Source organism: Anopheles ziemanni, chromosome 3 (assembly GCF_943734765.1).
Source record: "Anopheles ziemanni chromosome 3, idAnoZiCoDA_A2_x.2, whole genome shotgun sequence".
Lineage (NCBI taxonomy): Eukaryota > Metazoa > Arthropoda > Insecta > Diptera > Culicidae > Anopheles > Anopheles ziemanni.
The window spans coordinates 3987803-4011191 of NC_080706.1; the positions used below are offsets into that span (position 1 = coordinate 3987803).

Sequence of the window (23389 nt, forward strand, 5' to 3'; positions counted from 1 at the left end):
CTAGTCACATGTTGCCCCACGAGAGTGTCGTAACACAATTCTACCGGAGAACCGTGATCCCTCACCACCTTCCCCCTTGGTGGATATACCACACAGCGACATCGATGACGACTACTAACAACCTGAATCGCTCTGAAGCGTTGTTCATACGTTGGGTCTTTGTTCTAAAGGGGAAAGGGAAGGTAAGCGATGCTTGGTGGAAGCACCACGTAACCAAGTTTAACCAACTATCAGCAACCCTACTGTTTCCAGGCTGACTAGCACACCCCTTGAGCGGTTTTGCATCCCCCTTCCTAGCAGATGCTGGTCTCTTCTTTCGAGAGGTTGAATTTAAACTGCGTCCCATTCAAACGCAGGGCGCAATTTTGTTTTTCTCTCTTAATCTACTGTACTAACATTCTCCAGCTCCATTCGGGCGTTAAAGGCTTCCGACGTGGACATGGAGCACGTTGCCATACATGCCCGCCGGAGGCCAGTATCCGTAACGCCTCGTAACGGTCGAGGAACTTGGTGGGATATTTATAAGGCTAATTGTTGGTGTTATGAACGCAGCCTCCCCGTCCTAATACGAGTGTGAACGAATTCTGCTCATTTGAATCCTATAAATGTTTGCCAGGGTTTGATTACCTGGCTGACCTTTCGGCAAGTATAAATAAATGGTTGTATCGGATTTAAATGGCAGCTTCAGCAAGGATAAGGAAAGGAAACGGATAAAGTTTTCTCTGCATAATACCAATGCAGACTCTTTCCTTTGCAACGCAGTAGCAAAAGTGTTAACGACAGTTTTCACAATGAACATTTGATACAAAATAAAATTATTACAATATTGTGTTAGTGTTCTATTATATTAACCTTTATGATTCAACCGAAGTATGAACTGAGCTGGATAAGGTTCGATAATATGAAGTGCAATAGTGAAAACAAATCTGAATATGTAATATAAAGTATATAATCTCTAAAATCAAGTTTATAGTATTGAAATCAGCATAATAAATAACTAATAAATACGAAAAAGATTTTTTCAGCAAAGACCTCTACTGCAAATGAAACCTTTATAGATAACCTATGGTACAGAGAACTGGGTGCCTCCATTGAATTTGAAAATATCATTTAATGGTTGTTTACTAGTTTAAACAAATCTGAACATGTAACATAAAATATATAATCTAGAAATAAGTCATATAGTATTTGAATCAAATTAAAGCAAAAAAGTAAACTAGATTATAGCAAATTTAATCGCGGATACATAAAAGTAATGATTTTGTTATGAATACTTTCAATTATAAGGAGCTGGACAGCCTGGAGCATTCCCACCACATTGCCATCCACCTGCGAGAAGTGGCTTCGATTTATCGGTAACATGGCTATGTTCGGTAACATAGCGTTGGTCAAAAAACGTGCAAAAGTGAGACTAATCACCAGCGTGCCTGCGGTTGGCATAATGTGCATCGCAGTACGTTCTACCCTGCTTCCTCCATTCCAACGTTTTACTTTCCAAACACATGGCATCGGCATGGTTTAACTCGTGCGTTTGATTGCAGTTAGGAAACATTATTTCCAAAATAGAGTGGTTGAAAGGGACGGAATTTATCCCGAGTGGCCGCCCGTGTAGGTGACTCGCAAATAAATGGCTCCGCAAATATATCTCCCAGCAAGGGTCTCTTTTTTCCACTCTGATGCCAATCTAGGTGGGCGTAATCAGAAGTAACAAGTCCGAATTGCAAGCCATTAGTTGTCGAAACAAATTGATGGGGCTTCTTACGTGCTCTTTCAAACTTTTCTTCCGAAAGGAAGTTCCACAATGGCAAGGTAAAGTTTTGCATGGCTCTTAGCGTTCTTTGCGAGAAGGTAAACTCGTGTGTGGACGCTCTTACAGAACTACGCCGGTACGTTGATTTAGATTTCCGGGAAGTTACATTACTTGGTTAGGACAAAAACATGCGCAATAGAAGCAACATATTTTGAAATATTTTTAACCAACCATTCCCTTAAACATTGGAATAGTTAATGTTAATGTAGTTAAGAATTGATCGACACATTAGGAACATAACATTGTCCAGCTAATACTGTTGAATTGCAAATAACGCAATAGCAGGAAAAGCTTCCAGGTTGAACTAGTTTATCTTCCAAACCCTAGTTTATTTTCCAAAGTATGTCAATATGCAGATTCGACAACTATCTCAGCCGTTTTAATCCAGAAACCACCGTTCATCGCGATCTACTTTCGATCACAAAATTATTCTTTTGTTGTCATGTATGTGAATGATGCTGGTGATAATGATGATCATGCTATTGATGGTCGTATGATAGGTTGATACTTTTGGCAGAGGTGCCCATCAATATAGTAATTGACCTATACTATATTATATTGGCAAATAAAGTGTCTCTCTATAATAAAGGAAACTCTCTTGCGTCAATATGATTCCTGCCTTCGCAATCAAACAGTTTTTGCGTCACTTTTATGAAGAGAAACAATTATACTAACAATTGCTAAATTTATAAAAAGATTTTTATTAGTGCAAGAAACCGCTGTATTATATATTTGTACTGTTACCAGTTTAAGCATCACACGGAGAGGGCGTACCCAAATTAAACTTGTTGTAAAGCAAAGGCACGCTTGACGCAAAGTTGTGGAGTTCCACTCATTTAAATTTCAACCAACCGCCCACCGAATACTAGGTGGAGTTGTCCTGGTGACGACAGCTGACCCGGTGTCTGGAGTTGCTTTGGTGCGGGCGGCTCGAGGAAAGCCAAGTCCTCTGCACGTGGCTAGATGCGAAAATAGTCAATGATCGATGAAAGATCGGAAGCTTCTGGTGATGAATCTTATGGTTAGATTTGCTTTCGAAATAGTTCAATACGAAGGAGGTTTCAGAATATGCAGACACTCTTACAAAATATTCTACTCCACAAAATACTTCCGTTAAACGTTTTGAAACCTTCTTTTTCACAAACTGTTTCACAACTTCTGTTACAAAAAAGTCCATTTTTGTAAGATCTTTCTCAAAAACCACTTGATAAAAAAGTCTTAGGGTGGCTTCTTTACACTTTATGTTATGGCGAAGCCCCTTTGAACACTTCACGAAATGCTTTAATATTGTTTTATGCTTGTCAAACACGTTGGTTGGCTTTAAAAACTATCCCACTGAACACAAACTTTCACAGCACACTCATTTTGAAAACGATAAACATTCGAATAAAGAAATGGCACTTTCCGATATTGCAAACCAACGGCTGCTTTCGGGTACACACATACCCCGGGATAGAAGTACGTTTGGCTGCGAACGGCAAATTCCGATCTGCACCGGGTGAACATCGACAACGGACTGATCGTCCGACTAGTGCGCTGTTGAAGTGATTGCCACAGGCAAGTGGAATCGGCTTCCTTTTTTCTTTACTTTGGTTGAACAAGTTCGCCGGGAGTTTGTTTTCTGCCGGTGAACAGCGATACGATACTGGACCAGGGAGTGTGTAAACACCGGGTATACTAGCGAAGCCACCCCTTGGGAAGCCATTTGGAAGTGGTAAGAGAGTGAGAGAACAAGTGATTCATTGTAGATGGAATACTCGTTGAACAGCACGTTGCACTTACAGATGCGTCGAATAGTAGCAGAGAAGTAATTTAAGAGCAATATCAACAGATGGATGCTAAGAGAGAGAGAGTGTGAGACTTAGACCGAAGTCCTTAAGCGTAGGGGAAAATGGCACGAACTCACCGGGATGAACTTCCCTCGAGTTGTGTGAAAGGCTCAGGGATAAAAACGTGCCACTTTTCGCTATCAGAAATATCACCTGAGTATAACCAAACCCGTGATACTGAGACTCAACAACAAGAAGGACCAACAACCGCTTGGTGGGGGTGGGGGTGTGGCATTACGTTACACGCCGCCGGTATTAATTTTGTTATGTTTTCTACTTCCCCCCGGCGTCTCCATTTGTGTCGATCCAGGGCACGCAATATATCCGGTTGCTGGAGGAGGGTGGGTTACAAGTCTGCTTTGGAGCATGGAAGGAGGGAAAATGGTACCGCGATTCACGTCTGTTGCAACGTGACCAAAATCCGTGGGCAATTCCTTAGACAGGTTTGCATATTCCGAAGCTGAAGCAACGATGTTACCATCGGTGTTCGTAGAGACCGCTGGGGAAAAAGTTACGTGAACAAAGTGCGACAAGAGGTGCCAAAGGAAATAAACTTCCACTTTGAATTTGTAAGTCTTCCGAGCAGTTAAACAGCGTACTTCATGCAGGTTAATAAGATGTGCTTTGTGGAAGAAATAACCCAAACAACAAAGTCAAACAGGAATGTCAGCACATTGCAGGAGGGAGAAGAAAGCGCTCATACAAATTTGTCACGTTATTTCAAAAGTTGAGTTCCTTTATTCCTTTTTTTTTTGTTTTGTTGCCATCAGTTCAAGATGGTGTCACCCTACGGTGCGCTCCTATGGTACTAGAATCCTATGCGCAGTGGGGGCAATGCGTCCTCCCACTCGCTTACGAATGGCGCTCTGATGATGTATGTTTCCACCTTGGCTTCCTTCGGTTTTTCTTTTTATTCAATTTGTTTTTGGTGAAATCATATCACTTATCACACACAGAAATAGCTTCCTTCGATTTCTTGTTTTCCTATAGTTTTCCGATCCCTTTATCGTACCCGCCCGTTCCCTTTTTTTTTGTCTCCTTTCCTAGCTTCTTTTTCAATTTGAATCGTACCTAACCGTTTTGTCAATACACTATTAGCGTATATATATAATCAAATGGCGTTTTACCTTTCTTTTCCGTCCTAATGTTAGCTTCCAGTGAATGGAAAATGTATTGGTTTTATTTAGTTGTTTTTTCCTATTACCAGCAATGAAAACCCTACACCGATTCCTACATGTTTACGTTATGAGAGAGAGATAGAGATGTTGGAGTCGGAGAAAGTTGTCTGGACAGAACTTGATAAAAGAATCGATCGTCACATTTTCTCGCCTGGTACAAAAATAGTAGATGCATAATCCATAACGATAGCGTAAGTTAAACGGTAGAGCTAACTTAAAGTATAAAATATCCACCCCCTGAATGGTTTTCCTATCGCATAACGGGTTTTACTTAACCTACAAATTGAGTGACCAACGGAACAAAAATTCCCCCGAAACGTTCCTACAAGAGGAACAGGAGTTTTCCAGATGGCGATTATGCAGTAACTATGTAGAAAAAGAAAAAATAATATCACTTCATATTCCACCACCGCAGTGTTTCGTACGGTGACCTAAGACCATTCCAATTGGGAAAAGCAAAATGTTTTATATCTCATCTACTCAGCTACTTCGAATAGGAAAGGAGCTCGCTCATGTGGTTACAATAAAAGCAGTTGCGTATCGTATATAAAAAAATACTATTGGTTTTGATTGGTTCATCCGCGGCGTGTGCAACATAAATGCCAAAAAACAAACGACAAATATAACCCATCCAATTGTTCGCCAAACCAAACAAAATTGCTCAAACATTTTGGTAGTTATCAGTTTTCTTTAAAAATATTCCTACACTACGATTGATTTTTGTCTCGTGGTTTTCTTTTGCCTCGCGGGACACTTTCCTAGTGGTCTCGTTTAATTGATACGTGTGGAGGCGCTTTATCCGCGCGCTAAAACTGGGCATTTGGTGAGGACTTCGAGACTTGTCGCTCGAACACCGACCGCAGTTGTGTGTTTATGTGTATGTGTTTCCGAATTATTTTAAAGCAATTTTCCATGTGACCTCCATCGCATCGCATTACGCCGTACGAAAAACATACACGCGTTGGATTTCGCTAAACCCTAAACTAATTTTGCCCTAAACTAAACGGAAACAATCGGCAGTTTCCTGATATCAGTTTGCTTCGCCGTCGATGGGTGCTGATGACAGTCGGACTCGGATTTGGTTTGTTTTGCTAGTTGGTTTATTATCCGCTCAGGGTGAACGCTTTCCTCAACTCACACACCTCGCTGTAATTCGAACCGATCCGCGAATAGTTTGAATTTTCAAAATTTGCTGACTTAAGAATGCGATCTATTTTTTGTTCTTTACTTTGCGACATTGTTAAAGAATTTTCTTCCACCGTGCACCAATTTGAATTTCAAGCAACTAATCTCTTTTTAAATTTAACTTCTCCGAGTGATCGTCGTTCAAACTTAATGTTCTTTTTTTCTAAACGCATTCAACCGTTTTCTACACTTATTTTTCCTTTCACTTCATTAATTACAAGCGGATTCAAAAAACGTTCTATCCCACTTTGTGTGTTATCTTTTATATGGTTTGATGATGGTACACAAGCCTTTTCATTTTCCTTTGACTACCCACGGGAGTGCGGGAGTGTTTGTTGTTTGTTTTTCTTTTTCAAGCTGCTGAAGCTTGTTTTAGTTCACTTTCACCTTAATAGAACCGGTATAAATACTACTGTAATACTTTCTTAAAGGACATTGATTACTGTGATTGCGACGTATGAAAAGGTGGCGTGTGCTGTGTTCAATGGGCGTGTGTGTGTGTGTGTATGTATTGGGGGTTGGTTACGTGTTGTAAAGACAAGTAATGGGAATGGTGACGGATGCTGTGCCCTTTCCTGCTCGATTCCCTTTTCGGAGCCTTTTCGCTAAGGCCTATCGGTTATCGATATAAACTGTGTCGCGGATGCTGTTTTTGTTGTTTTGTAAAAGTATATATGAGAGTAGGAAAAAGTGGAGTGTATATAGGTTTTCTTAGTTTTTTGTTGTTGTCTTGCAGCAGCTTTTTTGTCGTCCCTTCCCTTCGGTTATTGTTTGTATATTTGAATGTCCGCGTACACACTTGCTCGGGGTATACTCTTGGGGCAGCAACAGGGTTTATATAGACGGCAAGGAACAAAAATGTGGCGCTTTATATGGTCGCGCAAGGTGTGTGTGTGTTTGTGTGTCTATGTCGACGTATTTCCTTTCTGAAGTTTAGCGTAAAATCCTATTACAAAATCAGCCACCGAGGATGAAGAATCCCGTGGTTTGTCTGTAGTGTGATGTATTTGTTTTGTGTCGCTGTCGTCGCTAGAGCTTGGGTATTAAGATCGGCGGGGTAGAGATAGCTAAAAGGGCAAGCAACACGTGGACTAGCGAGCGAGCGAAACGGCTATCGAACATCCCACGAACATCTCATCTCTCTACGGGTAATCTTGTTCCGAGCTGCTGCTGCTGCTGCTTTGAAGCGGGTAACGTTATAATGCTTGCGAAGAATGCACAGTGTGTTCAGAGGATCTCACACTCCTTGCACCAATTTTCACTTCGACAATTGTTTTGCTCTACCACACACAATCCCTCCATGTCGCACACAACCAGCGCTCGCCTTAACGGATGGAGTGGAGCTTCCAGCGCAGCACAAAGTAGGCGATGACACGCAGCGAAATGAAGAACCCAAACAGGGCCGTCGCGTCGATCCAGTACTCGGCGTTGTCCATCGACATCTCCTCGAGGAACTTCTTGGGGCTCCGGAAGTGGCAGTAGATCTCGGTGCAGGCGAGCTTCTCCCGCTCCATGCCGTACACCGAGACCATCGCCCCCTCGAACCCGTATCGCACGTAACTGACGTACGTCACCCACTGGAGGTAGCTCGGAATGACGTCGAAGTTGACGAAGAAGCCGGAAAACAGGATGATCGGAATGGTGGAGACCGGTCCGAGGAACACGCCCGTCTCGACGCTCATGCCGGCCCCGATGAGCAGGCCGAGACTTTGCGCCACTAGCGAGGTGAGGATGCAGATGAGCACGAACATACCGACCCGTTTCGGTTCCATCGGTTGCGACGTGAGATAGTACACGACGATCACGTAGACGCTGGTGAAGAGCACCTAAGGGAGTCGAACAAAAGAAAGAGATGAGTCCATGTTGGAAGATTATAACAAGGAGGCAAACACATACCTGAAATGGAAGATCTGCGATCGTCTTGGCGAAGTAAAACGACTTGAGCGAGTACCAATAGTTGAGATGTTCGCGAACAAAGACGGCCATTTCTGTGGGAACTGCAAAGGATACAAATGTGTCTTGTTAGTCACTACCTTCTTATAGGTTATACTCGCGTCACTTACAGGTGAGTATCGTTGGCATCATGGCCGTGAACATGGTGAACATTGTGGTGAAGAAGATGCACCCGGCGTTGCTCATGATTTTGGACGCATCGTTACCGATGTCGTAGTAGATCATGCCTATGATCGCTCCGACGATCACGTGTGACAGCAGTCGCATCTGAGTGAGCGTTTGATCTCGCATGATCGTGATCATGGTACGCTTTAGCAGGATCCAGAACTGCATCCAGCCGGACGTTGGAAAACCGGCCTGTTTCTTGGGGATTGTTATGCTGACGCTTTCGGTCGAGTCGAGCAGCGAGGTTGTACAGGTAGCCTTCTGACCGGACGTGGCCGTGGCGAGTGCAGTCGGAGGAGTGACAGTTGCAGTGGCAGTCGCACCGGCAGTAGCAGAAGGAGGTAACAGAGGACCGGTAGCATCCGAAGCCATGCTGACGGTGGTGGTCGTCGTAATGGATGTGGTAGAGGGTTCGGCACCGGAAGACAACCCATTCGGGGGTGGTATTTTCCGCTCACCGGCACTTCCCGTCGTCCCCGTTTTGCTTTCGTTGTTGAGCTGCGCTTCCGGGGCCGCGGCGCCGGGCATGGTGATGGCTGTGTACTCGTTGCTAGCGACGGAGTTCTTCAGCAGGGTAAGGTCATCCTCACGGTCGTTCGGGACGGTCGTATTTCCATCGAGTGCCATGTTCTTTTGAGAGGTGCTTTTGCTTTGAGCGAGTGGTTGATTGTAGTTGTTGCACTTGCCGTTGCTGACAGCCGTCACTAGTTTGCTGTTCCAGTCGCCATGTTCACCACATGCCACTTCCATCACTAGAAAGAAAGGGTAAGACAATCGTTTATTAGTGGCCAAATCGCGCTTCAACTCTCTCTCTCTCTACTTACCATAGTTTGCCGGATTATGGTAGCTTGGACACTCCAGCCCAAGCGACGCCAGGAACGGCACCAAACCGTTCACACGTCCCTGGTAGATACACTGCCCCTCGGCCAGCACGTACAGATTGTCGAACAGCTCGAATATCCTGGCCGACGGCTGATGGATGGTGCAGACGATCGTGCGTCCACCGCGAGCCAGCGATTTGAGCAACGAGATCAGCTGCGAGCAGGTCGCACTGTCGAGACCGCTGGTCGGCTCGTCGAAGAACATCACGGGCGGATTGTTGACCAGCTCGAGCGCGATCGAGAGTCGCTTCCGCTGGCCACCGGAGAGATTGAGCGTGAGCGTGCTGGCCGCATCCAGCAGGCCCAGCGTCTCGATGATCTCCTCCACGACGGCGCGCTTGTCCGATACGGAGATGTCTTTGCCTAGCTTCAGGTTTGCCGACACCATCATCGCCTCGCGTACGGTCAGATACGGGAGGAGTCGGTCGTCCTGCATGATGTAGCAGGACAGCTTGCGGAACTTGCGCAGGTTACGGTCCTTGCCGTTGATCAGTACCGAACCACTGAGGTGTGATGTTCTGGAGAAGAAGAGTCAATCGATTAAGTATAGCGACTAATGAAACTAGGGAACTTCATTCATCATGGACAGTTTTGATAACTCTTTTGTGGCTTGAATTCCAAGGGGATATTTCACCCACAAATTATTGTGATTTAAAAGGAATCTAATTAATGTTAAGGACTCAACTTACTTGTAACCGGCGAGAATGTTCATGAGTGTGCTCTTGCCGGCCCCGGACGGTCCCATGATGGCGGTCAGCTCCCCGGACCGGAACTTCCCGTTGATGCCTTTGAGTATGGTCTTATAGCCCCGCTTGTGACCCTCCGACACCGAGTACGCCATGTCGATGAATTGGATGTCGATTGGGGGTCTCTTTGGTAAATGCGTAAGTGAAACCTACGGAGAGAGATTTAAGGGATCAAGTGGTCAAGTATTTCTAGTCACCGTCTGGACAATCAATAACATACCATTGGTTTCTTCTGTCCGTTTCCATCACTACTGTTCAGGACTTTCCGGACGAGTCCGTGCGCGAGGTTCGAGTCCTTCGTCTGACCATTTGTCATGATCGCTCCGTTGCAGAGAGCGTTTTGGGAGTTTCTGCAAAGGAATTGGGAAAAATGTGATAATTATGGAATGGAACGCTAGTGTTTAGTCGGAAGGCAATCGATAAAAGGTATAAAAATTCTGAATTTTTGTTTTCTGAATTTCTGCTTGTTTTTAAGCTACTTCGTCCCATCCAAATACCATAGGATCGACGCTGTGTGGCCCCTTTCGGGGAAAACTAATGGAATTTAATGAGCGTCGGGCAATTAGCTTCGCCATCAGGCCACGCAATTAATTCGTCATTCAGTGTCGCTCAACTGGATTACGCTTTCCTCATGCATCCCGCTCAGGGACGAGAAACTCATAAAAAACATCTCGAGTTGGTGGTGTCGAAAAATGGCCCATTAGGCACCGTTGTTGAAACGCAACGCCGAGAACTTTGCTTTTATCGTAAAATGGTGATTGCAGGAGGATTAATTGTACTTTTTTTCGGCATGATTATAAATGCCAAAAAACCGTGCTTCAACGGAAGTAATAATTCATGCAGTTCTTAGATAGAAAATGTGGCTTGACACGAGAAGAATGAGCTGAAGAAAAGATGATGGCTGGATAACAACGAGACTTTGATTTATGTCTTCGCCGTTTGACGAAAGAATTTCGATTGAGGTTCTATGGTGGACGCATTCCTCTTTACATGAACGAACTTTCAGCTTGCTTGGCAATCAGAAACTGCGTGGGAAGAGGAGCGGGAGGCAGGAGGGGACACAAAACATGGCATTGAGTGAATGTTTTGACTGACTGAGAAGAGAAGGAAGCAAATTCTTAACAAGTGTAACTCAACACCTCATGCTTGATATCGCTTGCTGAGGCCAATAACTAATTCCTTGATTTCTGACACTTTTCCAAGACAGAAAATTGTTCTATCCATTCGAACACCGTTCTGCCACTATTGATGTGGAAAAAGCGTGTTGGAAATTTTAATTAAAATTTGCAACTTTCACCACGTGATCCCATCATCCGAGTCCCCCCCCCCCCCCCCCCCGTTTCCATTCCGATGAGATATGTAGGTTCGCCTGCTACGAAAGTAAAAATATATAGAACTCCACGTGGCCAGAATCGTGACCGGAGGTGATTAAATTTCCCGCCATCCGATTCACTTTCCGCTGCCGTGGATCGTGTATCATTTCGCTCGGCAAGTTTGCGGAAGTGACATCATTTCTAATTAATATTATTCACACCCCTCCCAACTAATAACGGCGTGTCGTCCGAGGGGATGACGGGGAGTGTCCGGGGGTCCTCAAAATATGACAACGAGTTTTGCTGAACCCGTGGTGTTGAGCCCTTCGCCTAATTTATGGTTGGTTTCAGCGAGAAAATTAGCACCTCGTGGGTTGTAGTAATGATACCGAACGAGTAAACTAAAACAAAATAAAAGGGAAAAAAGCGGTAGCCCCATAATTCCACCGTCCACGTGGGAGAGTGTTTCAGTTTGTTGGTGGGACGGTTTCAAGGACGAACCGTTTCTCTTTTTGGGTAGGTAGGATTATTGAATTATCGAAGGTTGTTTTGGTTGCTTGGAAACCGGGACCGATTGGGTGCACAATGGTTTAAACATTTATTACTCGCTCATAACACATTGATGTTTGCCGAAAAAAAAAAGACAAATGTCCCACATTACAACATAAATCGCCACCGTGTCCCTTTGTCCTACTGCCATCCATTGGCGGTTGTAACGGACGTGATAAATCTGTTTGCATCTTCCGGAACCGCCATCTGTCATAAGCTGTCAAATGCATCCAGCAAGCACAGGAGAAAAGTAGTCACATTTCTTCTCGAAAATGAAAATTCACGCACAGTGGGACAGGGTGTGGAGAATGGTTGAAAACAAAAACAAAAGGAAAGGGTCAATAAAACAGTACACGCACATACACACTGAACCTTCGCCTCTGTACACGTGCATAAAATCAAATATTTTCCACATGCCAGATTGCTGGCAAACGGCCAAGGTGTGAAAAGCGGGCCACGAACCACCAGTGGATTCCGAGGGTACGTGCCAGCAACCAAACCGGCCACCAACGCGCCACAGGTCACATCAATTGTGTTATTCTTTCCGCTCTTTTTTCCCCCTTTTGAAGGAAAAACGCACTGCTGGAAACGTGTTTGCTCGTGGAACAATATTTTACCGAAAGTCGGACGGCGGTGTCATGGCGCAATTGTCACGAAGACACCTCTTGGTTCGGCCGTGGTTAATGTTTTCCATTTTATGCTTGCCGACACGCGCGGCCACAACACACAACTTCCGAACCGCACCGTTAAACCGCCAACCGCACACTGAAGCGCAGACCGGGCGATCTTCTCTGCCACCGGATCGTGGCCAAGTAGATCGATGACGCTTTTGTACTGATAAGCGTCAGCATGGTCATGATTGTTGGTTAACGGTGTAGCGTTTTTTTTACATTTTAATTCACAATTAAAGAGGATAAGATTGAAGGGGGTTTGGAATCACTTGATGAGTTATTGTCGCGATTACACCTGAGCAATACCGGAAGAATTGGTCTGTGCGATATGGATTAGTTATGCGTCATCCGGTGCGTTTAAATTCACCCTTGGAGACAGCACTTGGGCCGAAATCGGGATCGAAGTCCAGGCACCCACAAATTCTCAATGCAAAAAGAATAGGTGAGAGTCCTGCAAGGTACAAGGCTTGTCAACGGCCTAAAACTTTCTCTAATCACTTACGAAATGTACATAATCATGTTCACAGGACCTTGATTAAAACACGGGTTCAATGTCATTCCAGCTTGCTGGTTCTTGTCCGGGTCTCGGACCAGCTGATAACCATTCCCTGGTCGCCTTCCGACATTGCTCAATCGATAGTCATAACAAAAAAGAAACAATTTTTAACACTCCGAACGATCCTCGGGAACGCGACCGTCACACGACCGTGGCACGAATTTTGAACTCTATTCCTTTTTTAATGATGATCGTTATTGTACCGTTTTTTTTCTCTCGTTGTAATTACTGCATCCGATTTGTGGCTCGTAGATTATTTTTATATAATGTTTTTTTTTTTCATATTGACCGATTATCACTTCGCCAAACACGTCCGGTACACATGCACCGAAAAGAGCGAGGTGGGGTATTTTTTTGGGTACGGGGTGAGGAATGGACGGGTGTTGTGTTATTCCTGCGCGTGGGTTAAAAATAAAACCACCCAAACCACGCGAAGTGACCATTCCGCGGTTTTTCTTTTTGGATCTCTTGGGTTCCCTGCGGTGCAGGATTTCTTTCATACATCACTTTTGGCTTTGTTTCGTTTTGTTTAACGTCTCCGACCACACCCTGCGTCACGAATGCACACAAGGCTACAGAAAGTGTATCGTAAGAATTATCAACCCCTTTGCGGCCAACTGGTACGATGCGTGTTTTTGTTTGGCTGCATTCGAATAGAGATTGGTTGGTTTGAAGGTGGAATTTCGGGAGGGAAATAATGAACGAACCAATCTTCAACACGGGATCAGAATTTTTATGATATTTTTATGGTGGTCGTGATGAACCCGTGGTTTTCCATCGTCATGTTTACGCGGGGGTTTGTAGAAGGAATTCGTTCGAAACACTTCGATCAGAATTTTCACAAACGAAGGTGAGTGTGTTGCTATTTGTTTACACAAGTTTTATCGTTTTGTGAGAGGGAGGGGTAAGTCAAAACAAAACCGATGTTGTAACACAGAACCAAAAGTGGCAATTCCGTCGAACGAAGGGTTTGCATACAAATTGCTTCGTTTTGGTTCGGAATAGATTTTAAGTTGTTCGCTTCCTAAACACAAACGTAATGAACGAACACGAAAAACCTTAATCAGTCTTAATCGGGACTTTTAACACGTACGTAAAACTACCTCCCGGGAGCATACTTGTTACCGTTAAATATCAATCAATTGGAAAGGTCAACTGTGACTTCTCCTGATCCACAAATCACTCCTCCATCTACATTTTGGACCTGTCAACGATAAAAAGTGGATATCGTTGAATAAACATAGTAACCTGCTTACTATCGTTCTCAACGGATCGATCCATATGTTATGACATCGGGGAATAAGAAAGATAGAGAGGGGGACGTGTGAAAGTGTAGCACAGGGACTATATATTCTATCCGAAAAGCTATCACCAACATCGATCGATCGAACAAACTAACGGTGGCATGCATAGTTGAGTAGAGTTGACCATGTTGTGTAACTCCTGAAAAGGAACACAGTTTTGGAGAGCGTTTTTCGACAAGCAACCATTTTTTTAGGTTCTACTCGAGCGTTTTAGACCTGGGTCAAATATGATGAGTGAATTTTAATTCAGACAAGATTTCTCAGGAGTAGTACTTCACCTTTTGACCCACACGGTTGGATGATTTTTGTAGTTCTTAAGACTGCCTCCATCTGAGCCGGAATCACAGCGGTTGGCGTAAAAGTTAAGGTTGTAGCTGTTCTCGCAGCTTAGCTGGTAGATCGTAGTCCCTTCTACGGTGTCATCTAGATCCTCCAGACTACTGCACCCCGAGGGTGGCAACGCCCCCAGACGAAACTGTTTACCTCCCGCAGAGGTAACCACAGCCATGCAAACTTTCGGTGTGACTTCGGTAAAATCTTGGAATCCCTCTGGATCATCCAGCTGAATGCTTTGCTCGGTATCCATTTTGGTAATCCCTATGGACAAAAGCTGTGGCTACACTTGAGGATATCACAACTCCTTTCGAGTTCTTGGTAACTATGTCACTCTTTAGATCACTTCACGATCAAACCCACCGAACCGATCAGGTTGACCGATTTTAGGACACTGAAGACACACAGCATCTCTCCGGTCCATGATACCACGGCCACCTAGTCTGGTTTCGGAGTCATTCAATTAAACCTCGGGGCAACTGGAGTTCTTCGATCATTATAGGGTGGAGTCCGCGAATGGAATAAGATTAGATCGCACCGGGCAACCGGGATCGTGAAACCGTGATGGGGGAGAGGTTCGGGTCTTCCCCACACTTTTCCAAGCTATTCGGTGCAAACTAATTGACATCTGATGGATGGTCACCTTCTCTCTCGCGTATATTTGTCTTTGCATCATGCACCCGACGCGTGTGAGTGTCTTCAGAGTATCGGCCAAAGTGACACCACCGCCGCTTGCCGTTACCGTTTGTCAATTAAATTCAATTTAGATTAAATACATCATTTGAAGCGGTAGTTTAAAAGCAGCAGGCGTCGGAAGAAACAGCTGTTCAGGGTGCTATTAGCGACTTGGGGTCAGTTCCTTATGGCTTAAGTTGGAATGAAGAAATGTGGGTTCGATGTTGTGAGTTGATGTCTAGCGAAGACAAAGGATAGTTTGAGACAGACATCTTGTGTGGATGTGTTTAGATTGCTACAAACTGTATAACTATTACACAAATGTCTAGGAACTGGATGTAGAGCCAATGGTTATAGGACACTCACTGAATATTTACCAAGATATTTCTGACAAAAGCTTAAAAGTAAGTTTAAAGACAAAAGGAACTTAACATCCAACTCAAGCAAGAAACTCTCGTTATTAAAATATATAGCTCGCTCTTTACTCTGTACATTACTTCTCGAGCGAGTGCTTGAGTTTTGTACAGAACTAGTCTTCCATTCCAGGAAGTAAGTATCTCGGCTCTTGGAAAGGACTCGCGTGTTGCGCCACACGCTGAAGAGGACATACGAACCGTGTGTATTACAGCAATAAGTATCATTCTAACTTTCCCGCTGAACGCTCCAAGCACTTACTCACACAGTGGCAGCCAAATGGTGGGAAGGTAAAGCGCCAACCGGGAAAAACGGGGTCCTTCCCCACCTCCGATGGTGGTTCCGATAGAATTATGGCTTCGCTCCAAAGTTATGATACTTTTGCCTTTCACCCGGCAACCTCCAATACGCGCTTCTGCCCTTCCCAAAAGATCATTGGTAGCATTTCTAGAGTTCGCTCGTGACGCTTCACGGGATATACAGCCCGCTACAGCCTCCATGAAATAGACACCGAGCCGAAACACGAATGCACTTTAAATTAAATTGCCCTTTCCCGCGTCCCTGGCTCGTACGTGCCTTCTCTCTGTGGTGCATCGTGTCGCCTTCATCTCCGGTACAATTTCCGGAGCGCTGATACACATCCATTCCACCGCTTCAGAGATTGCATCCAACTGGCAGCGAACTCTCAAGTCTCTCAGGGATGGGCGGATCCGCGTGTCGGGTGACCGAGCTTCACGGTTATAGATCAGCAGGACAAGAACAATCGAATTAAACAACCCTTAACCGACCCATATCCTCGACGCTCTTTTCCCTCCAGCTCGAGTAACACCCAAGGTCCACCCGAAAGGTTATTCCTACGGTGATTCTTTCCCGATCCCCATTGTTCAGATTCTTCTTCTCTCGCCAGTGCCTTTACTTTTCGCCCTAAATGCTGCTCTGCGGCGCAATAAGCGTGAAAATACATGGTAACTTTCTTCACGACATCGCCGGTTTATTCCCTTCTTGAGTGTTTTCCTGCAGACGACGCCACCATTTCGTGTCCTCCGTCAGGCACCAGGCGGCTCCATTCATTCCGTTCTCTTCTCTCCAGCATAAGAATGTATTTCTCATAGCGGCAACGGTGTGATTTAGCACATTTATTCATGAACGTTTGACCAAACAGTTGAGCTCCCTGGGGCGGGGAGGTTTTTGCGGCTCGATTGGAGCAGAAAGAAGAAATAAATCATTCCGTGGTTTTTAATTACGACCTTCATCAGAAAACAATCCTTTGGCACCTTTCTTTCCGGCATTCAGCTGTTATTCTGCTGCCTGTCCGGCCCCGAAAGGCTTCCCGCTGGGAACAATGATGGAATTTCCCCCAGCGCCCTGCGGAAAAGTGACCACGAGACAAGAAGACAGCTCCCCGACTGCCCTTCGTTTCCTTTCATTGACATTGTCCTTAATGGAAGCATTATGTTCGAAGCGATCGTGGGGCGCGCTGCTGTTCTGGTGACATTTGTACACGTTTCTTATCCTTGACTTTTGCAAACCGTTTCTTATTTTGCATTCATTTTCCATCTTGTTGATCTGTTTCCTGGGCCCCCTTTTTTTTCGTCCGTCTGGGTTGTGAAGGATTTCGAATAAATAAGAGAAGGCGGGAGCGTTGGTGGAGATGGTCAGAAAGGAATAAATCAATCGATAAGTAGCTTCCTCAGCCGTGTGGTTTATCCAAGAGACACGATTCCGCTGGGTGGATTACATTATCGGGTCAAGGACTGCCGGCGGTTTTGCAAGAGTTGGACCGAACTGTAATGCACACCATTGTCGATGTACATAAACCAACGAAGTTGAGATAGATCACGAGAGGTGGAAAAGTTGGAAGAACCGACTTTGGTGTTTCGTTGAAACCAATTGCTACAAGTTTCGACGGTTTGTAAGCGATTCCAAACGAAAGATGCCAGATGCAATTGAATCTTCCAACTATTTCCGTAACTCACCCAAGCAAGGCGGGGTTTGATACTTCCACCCGAAAGTATCTCTCAATTGGTTGCGTAACCGAAATGTGTAAACAAATCGTGTTCTCCGAAAAAAGGGAAACATAATAAAATCGGGCCTCTGTTTGAAATAATCTTTTATGCTTCCCTTTCCCCTGGTTGCCTGTATGCAGCGGCACGTATTTTGCCGCTAAAGAAAGATGCCGCAATCGTTGCGCGAATAAAATGGCGGCAGCTCCTTACGAGATCCATTAAAAGAAATAAATAAAGGTTTGCCAGAGGTAGAAGGATTGCGTGTTTTCTTATTTGTGGAACAAAATATTTACAGTGTAACACGGATCGTGCCTCGGAGGGTTTGCTTTATTGGGATAGTTACACAATTAGTTTAACTTTGTTTATCTTTGTCTTATACGAACTGTTTCTACTTTCCCAATGGATTTTCTTCAAAGAGACTTCGTTGCTTCGTTTGATTTCGTTCAAATTCCAATTGTGACCTATATTGTACTCACTTCCCCTTTAATTATCGACAGCACATCATTAATGAAGAAATGTAGCACTTACCCGATTGTCCCGTTCTTAAGATTATCGACCAGCGTCGGTGGGGATTTGCAGCGGACGTTTTGCGTGAGGGAATTGTAGGCCACCGCCTGCAGGTCGCTGCTGTTGGAGGCGTTGAGAATGTTGCAGAAGCCGGGCACGTGCCCGGAAATGCTCGCCGAACCGACGGCACCACCTGCCCCGGTGCCGGTGCCACCCGTTCCCGTCGTCGTCCCCGGCGCGGCCGGGATGATTTGGGGCGATGGGGAGACGTGCGAGATGAGCGGTGCGGAGGCGGCCAACGAAGCGTTAATGTCCACAACCGAAACCTCCGTCAGTCCGTCCGCGGGATGGTGCAGGTGGGGGTGTGGATGCGACAGCTGGTGCTGCGGGGGTACGGCCGGGGGCTGGTGGTGGTGGTGGTGGTGGTGATGGGGATGAGGATGGTGCGGATGGTGACGCAACGAGTGATGCTGACTTATGCTCCCGAGCATCGCACCGTCACTGTTCGTTTTGCCCGCCATCATGCTCCCCGCGTCCATGTTCGGTGTGAGTTTTCCTGCGCTCCCCCTCCCCCGTCCGCCTTCCTTTCGGCCGGATATTCCACCCGGAAAACACCGCTGCTTCCTTCCCGTGGTTCGCCAATTGACGGTTGCACTTCCGGTGGCTGCTGTGCGGAAGAGAGAGAGAGAGAACGAGAACCATGAGAGAATCTGTAGTCGTTGGAACACATTAAAAATGAGATGTAAATAATTATCTGTCCTCTGATGGAAAGTGCCATCCGTTGCGGGACAGTTGAGTTGGCGTTAATGATGATGATCATGATGATGCCTTCGGGAAAAGCTCCATCGTACGGGTTGGTGGTTGGAAATTAAATGGTCTTTTTCCGTTATGCTGCGAAGGTATTTTGGTACACCGTTGCATGTTTTGCGCGCAGCTCAGCAGCAAATGCACTTTGTCACTGTCAATCCTAATTTGTCAATATTTCCCACTGTTTTTATGCCTCTTTTTGGAAAATATTTGCAAAAATTCTCTCAATTCTCTTTTTGGAAAATATTTGCATTTCCCCCAAACGATATAAATAGTAAATTGCTGTCGTGAAAAATAAACTCCAAATACCTTAGCCAAGATTAGTTTTACTGCGCTTCAATTCTCGGTAGTATTTCCATTCCAAACACCGAACACACCGAACTCGAAGGGCAGGATCATGACCTAGCTCAAGGGTTAGTGGTTTCCTTCTAACTGCACCCAACGGAGTTGTTTGTGGCTGAGTCAGTCAGGGCGATTAATTAGTAACAGAATCGAGCGCGCTTAAGGGAGTTCGTGTCCATTGTCGTTTTAGTTTCAGTCAATGGGAGTTTTCCAGCTGCTTCAAAAAAGTACAAACGCATCAAGTTGAAGTAGGTGAACTTTTAATGAATGGTTCGATTTTCCACCGATGGATGAACATGTAAAGGGACTGTCAAAAGAAACAAATTAAGGCAGTAATCATTTTTTCTGTATTTTTATCAACTGGGGGAGATATTAGTTTGGGCAAATAGTGAAGCGAGAAATCCAATCAACCGTGTACGAGTGCTCGGGGAAAAACATCCAACGGCGATGAAAGGGTAACTAAGTTGCTCGAACTTTTCGACTTTACTAACTTTGGGAGCTGAAAATCTTGCCACCCGCTTCGCCGATTGCATGGTTGCATCACATTTTCCTCCTCCTGTCTGGTTTGGTTTGCGTAGGTCCGAACCGAACACAAACGTTAAGAAGGCACAAAACTTTTTCCCCGACAGCCACGGCGGAAAACCCGTGATGCAGTTTCGGGAGATTGGAGGTGGAGAGTTTGCCTCATATTTACCTCTCGGCCCCAGGGAGAGTAGAACAGCTTTCAACGAGGCTCCGAATAGCTGTTTGGTGGAAAATTGTTGCGATGTTTTCCGTTACATTCGCCTTCATTCGGCGGGGTTTCGCCTTTTTTTTTTTCTTCCCTCTAATAGCTTTGAGGACCACTTTTCCGGAGCGACATAAGTACGGCGTCTATATTTACTCGTTCGCCGGTGGAAGTCATTTTGCGGATGGGGGTTTTCCCCAAAGTTTCCTTGCTGTGAAGCGGGTCCAAAGGACACCGAGCGTATAGGTGGGAAAAAGTGGAATGCTGGTTTGGTGAAAAGAAGCATAATTCTGCTGTAGGATGCCATTCCGATCGGGGTTTGCTTCCTGTCGAGTGAACAAAAAGAACCTGGCCGTAGTCGTCCTCGTCGTCATGAGGGAGACTTTTTACGTGAAAACAGTAAAGGTAGCAGCTTTTCGACATCTTGGGTCGAAGCGGTGCTACAAGGATTGGTCAAGTCTGGGTCTGTTCTGTTAAGGTTAGAGCTCCATGGGGACTTGTTTGCCCCCCCCGGAAGGGCTATTCGTTTGACCGGATCCGGAAACGTTCGCTGCAGCAGGTGCAATGGAATCGAGGCAGCAACAATGCTTTCAAACGACAAGGCTACAGATATTTGCATATCGATTTGTTTCTCTAATGTTACCCATATATGCCGCTTGGCTAAGCTTGCATAACTTTTCATGAAGGCATATCCTCCAACAAGGTGTAAAACCTAAAATAAAGACCACAAAGTAGAGTATTAAAATTAAATAGTTTCTGAATTGAAGCTATTCAGGAAAAATGGCCTTCCATGCATTTTTGTCCCTCCTTCTCGTCCTTTATGTTAAAGGATTGCTTCTGTTTGTTCAAAAAAGGATGCATTCATGTAGTGCGGAAAAATAATTGCGCCAAACATGCATTTGGAACGACTTTTTCCATGCAGCTTGCAACTTTTTCAACATGGCCAGCTCCAGAAATATCTTTTCCCACATCTGCCTTCGTTTTCCCACATGTGCCTCCCACTTGTGCGGGCTTCCTGGGTTGTATTATTTCATCGCGGGTGTATGCGGGTGCAGCATTTTAACTTTTCCAGAAATGCGCCCACGCGCGCAGTTTGGCCAGCATTATTTTGCGGACCCGGGTGTGCACGGAAATGGGATCGTTTGCCGCCACCCGGTGGCCTACTTTTCCGACCTACACCTGCCGTACGCCCACGTAGTATTAGGCCACGCGCCACAGGCCACACAGGAATCACGGGAAAAGCACGGCGACGTGCACGACTGCCATAAACATCAATTCCCATTCAGTCGCCTCTTCTCACGATAACACTGTTTTTATGGCAGCGTCTGGCAGGCTTCATGGATGCAGTCATTTTGGAGCAGATTATAGTTACAGTGAGGATGTGTTGTAGTTTCATTTTTTGTCCTGCCGCAAAAGTTTGGTCGGACCTTGAATGTTCTCCCATTTTTCATGCACATCAGTGATCTTTTTTGGACGAACAACATGAAGCCACTACACGTTGCCCATTTTTGTAACTCTTGTGGAAAAGAAACCAGTCCACTTCGATCGGAACAGTTTCATGTACTTTACCAAAGCTGACGAGGAGCGAAACCATTCACATTTGACGCCCGGATGAAGGCTTCGCGAGAACCTAGGATTCGGATGGTTTGCTTCCGACGGTCGAACATTCGTTGTCGTTCGCGGGAAACACGAGCTATCCGCAAAAGTTGACTGACACTGACAGTGATAAATTTAGTAGCTGACTCTGCGGGGTTTTTCTTTTCATTTACGTGCATGCTTTAACCTACTATTAGTATTCTTTCTCCTGCTAAAAAAAATAAACTATGCTTGGGTGCCGCCGCAAACCATGGTCATCAAGTGTTTCGATGTCTCAAACCACACTCGCTCCCTTAGGTTGAGCTAATCAAAAGGTGCTGAAAACAAGCCAACCGTTAAAAAAACATACAAACAGACAAAGTGATTCAAGCATTACCACTTTTGAAGCAAAAAGCGACATCGGTTAGGTGGTATTTTTCGGTCGAATCGGTGACAACGTGTAAAGTGGAAACAAACACCAAAGAAGGTATTTTTACGTGCTTTTCCTTAGTGTTTCATTAGCAGAAGTTCAGTAAGAACGTATAAAACTCTAATGACATTATAAAAAAAGCTTTAAAAAGTTTTATAATAAAGTTATATTTCTGTTACTTGCGTCACGAAAATACTAGTTTAAAAAATATATAATCAATCAATATGCGATACAAAATCTTCAAATTTTAGTTGACTATAAATTAAACAATATGCTTTCTTCAAAGCTACGTATTAATAAGCAATTAAAAAGGTTTATAGTTAGCATTGCCACAATAATGTCAACCACACTTCCACAATAATGCTTCCCCTAATCCGATACCAGCTCCATTACTTGCTCGATCTCGGACGCCCTTGAACTTCGTTCGAACAAGCAAGGAAAACACCACGTGGCCAACTTTCCAATCCTTCCATCGATGACAGTGTTGCAGTATCGACAGTTTTCTCCGGGCAATCGTTGCCGGAATAAGGGCACAAGCCTCCGAGCCAACCTTTACACCACAATCGCGACGGAACCAGCCATGACCAACATTAGCTGAGTTGGGCATGGAACAGACCCGACTCGGTTCAAGTAAGTGCAGCTGCACTCCATTCCATTGACCCAGTGCTACAGAATTATTTTGCTGCAGAAAGCGTCCCATTTGTCGCTCACTTTAGTAGATTAAAGCTGATGCAAACGGAATGGAGCCTGAAAGAACGAGCCGATAAAAGAAAAAGAAAACGCGAAGGCAGCCATGTTGTAGGGAGTTGTTCAAGAGATTAGAAGCATAGGTTGATGCAAAAAAAAAAAGGCAAAACTGCACCAACTGTTCAAGCGACCATAGAGCATGAACGAGTTTGTGTCTATTCTGAATGAATCATTAACGTGCCGTGAAGCGAATAATTTGTCTCCCCTTTCCACCATAGATAGTGTGGCCTTCAGTTCGGTGCAACCCCCTTGTGTGTGGAGGGGTTTTCCACCGGGCACTCGGTGCAGCTGCCCTTGCCGGCTGCAGCGGGATTTCCATCCATACTTTTCCCTTTCAATGGGTTCCCCTTTCTGTCGCTTGTTTGCTTCGAGTGGAGCACATGATGAGCTGTATTATGTGGTTTTTTATGGTCGTCTGGTATTATATTTGTTATTAGAACAAAAACATTTCAAATACATAACATCACAAGCTGTTATTGATAAAAGAACATATATTGGATGATTACCTTGAAGTAGTTATTCATATCAATAAGCTGAAATAGAAATCCGACAGCCATTCTCAAAGTGAGACTAGGTAGTATCGAATTAGGTCGACTATATCAATCGATAAATATTCCAATACGCAGTCAACAGAGGCGAATAGAATCGGGACGAAACGATCGGATCGATAGTTTCGCACTGCAAAA

At 44.9% G+C, this 23389-nt stretch overlaps 1 protein-coding gene across 1 annotated transcript; it reads right to left on the reverse strand.

Annotated features, from left to right (window-relative positions):
- Positions 1-7327: 7327 nt before the first annotated feature.
- Positions 7328-18614, reverse strand: LOC131289283 (ATP-binding cassette sub-family G member 1-like). Its single transcript, XM_058318502.1, has 7 exons — positions 18097-18614; positions 9968-10097; positions 9691-9896; positions 8945-9519; positions 8066-8872; positions 7899-7999; positions 7328-7828 (listed from the first exon to the last, which is right to left on the reverse strand). Exons 1-7 carry the CDS (start codon positions 18612-18614, stop codon positions 7328-7330), a joined length of 2838 nt encoding a protein of 945 aa, XP_058174485.1.
- Positions 18615-23389: the final 4775 nt, after the last annotated feature.

Excerpts from the sequence above, each read along its gene's own strand:
- LOC131289283 (XM_058318502.1), bottom strand. The coding sequence starts at position 18,614 with ATGGACGCGGGGAGCATGATGGCGGGCAAAACGAACAGTGACGGTGCG. Across the intron at positions 8,873-8,944 it reads CCATAATCCGGCAAACTATG|TGATGGAAGTGGCATGTGGT; the intron begins GTAAGTAGAGAG and ends CTTTCTTTCTAG. Across the intron at positions 8,000-8,065 it reads GATGCCAACGATACTCACCT|TTCCCACAGAAATGGCCGTC; the intron begins GTAAGTGACGCG and ends TATCCTTTGCAG.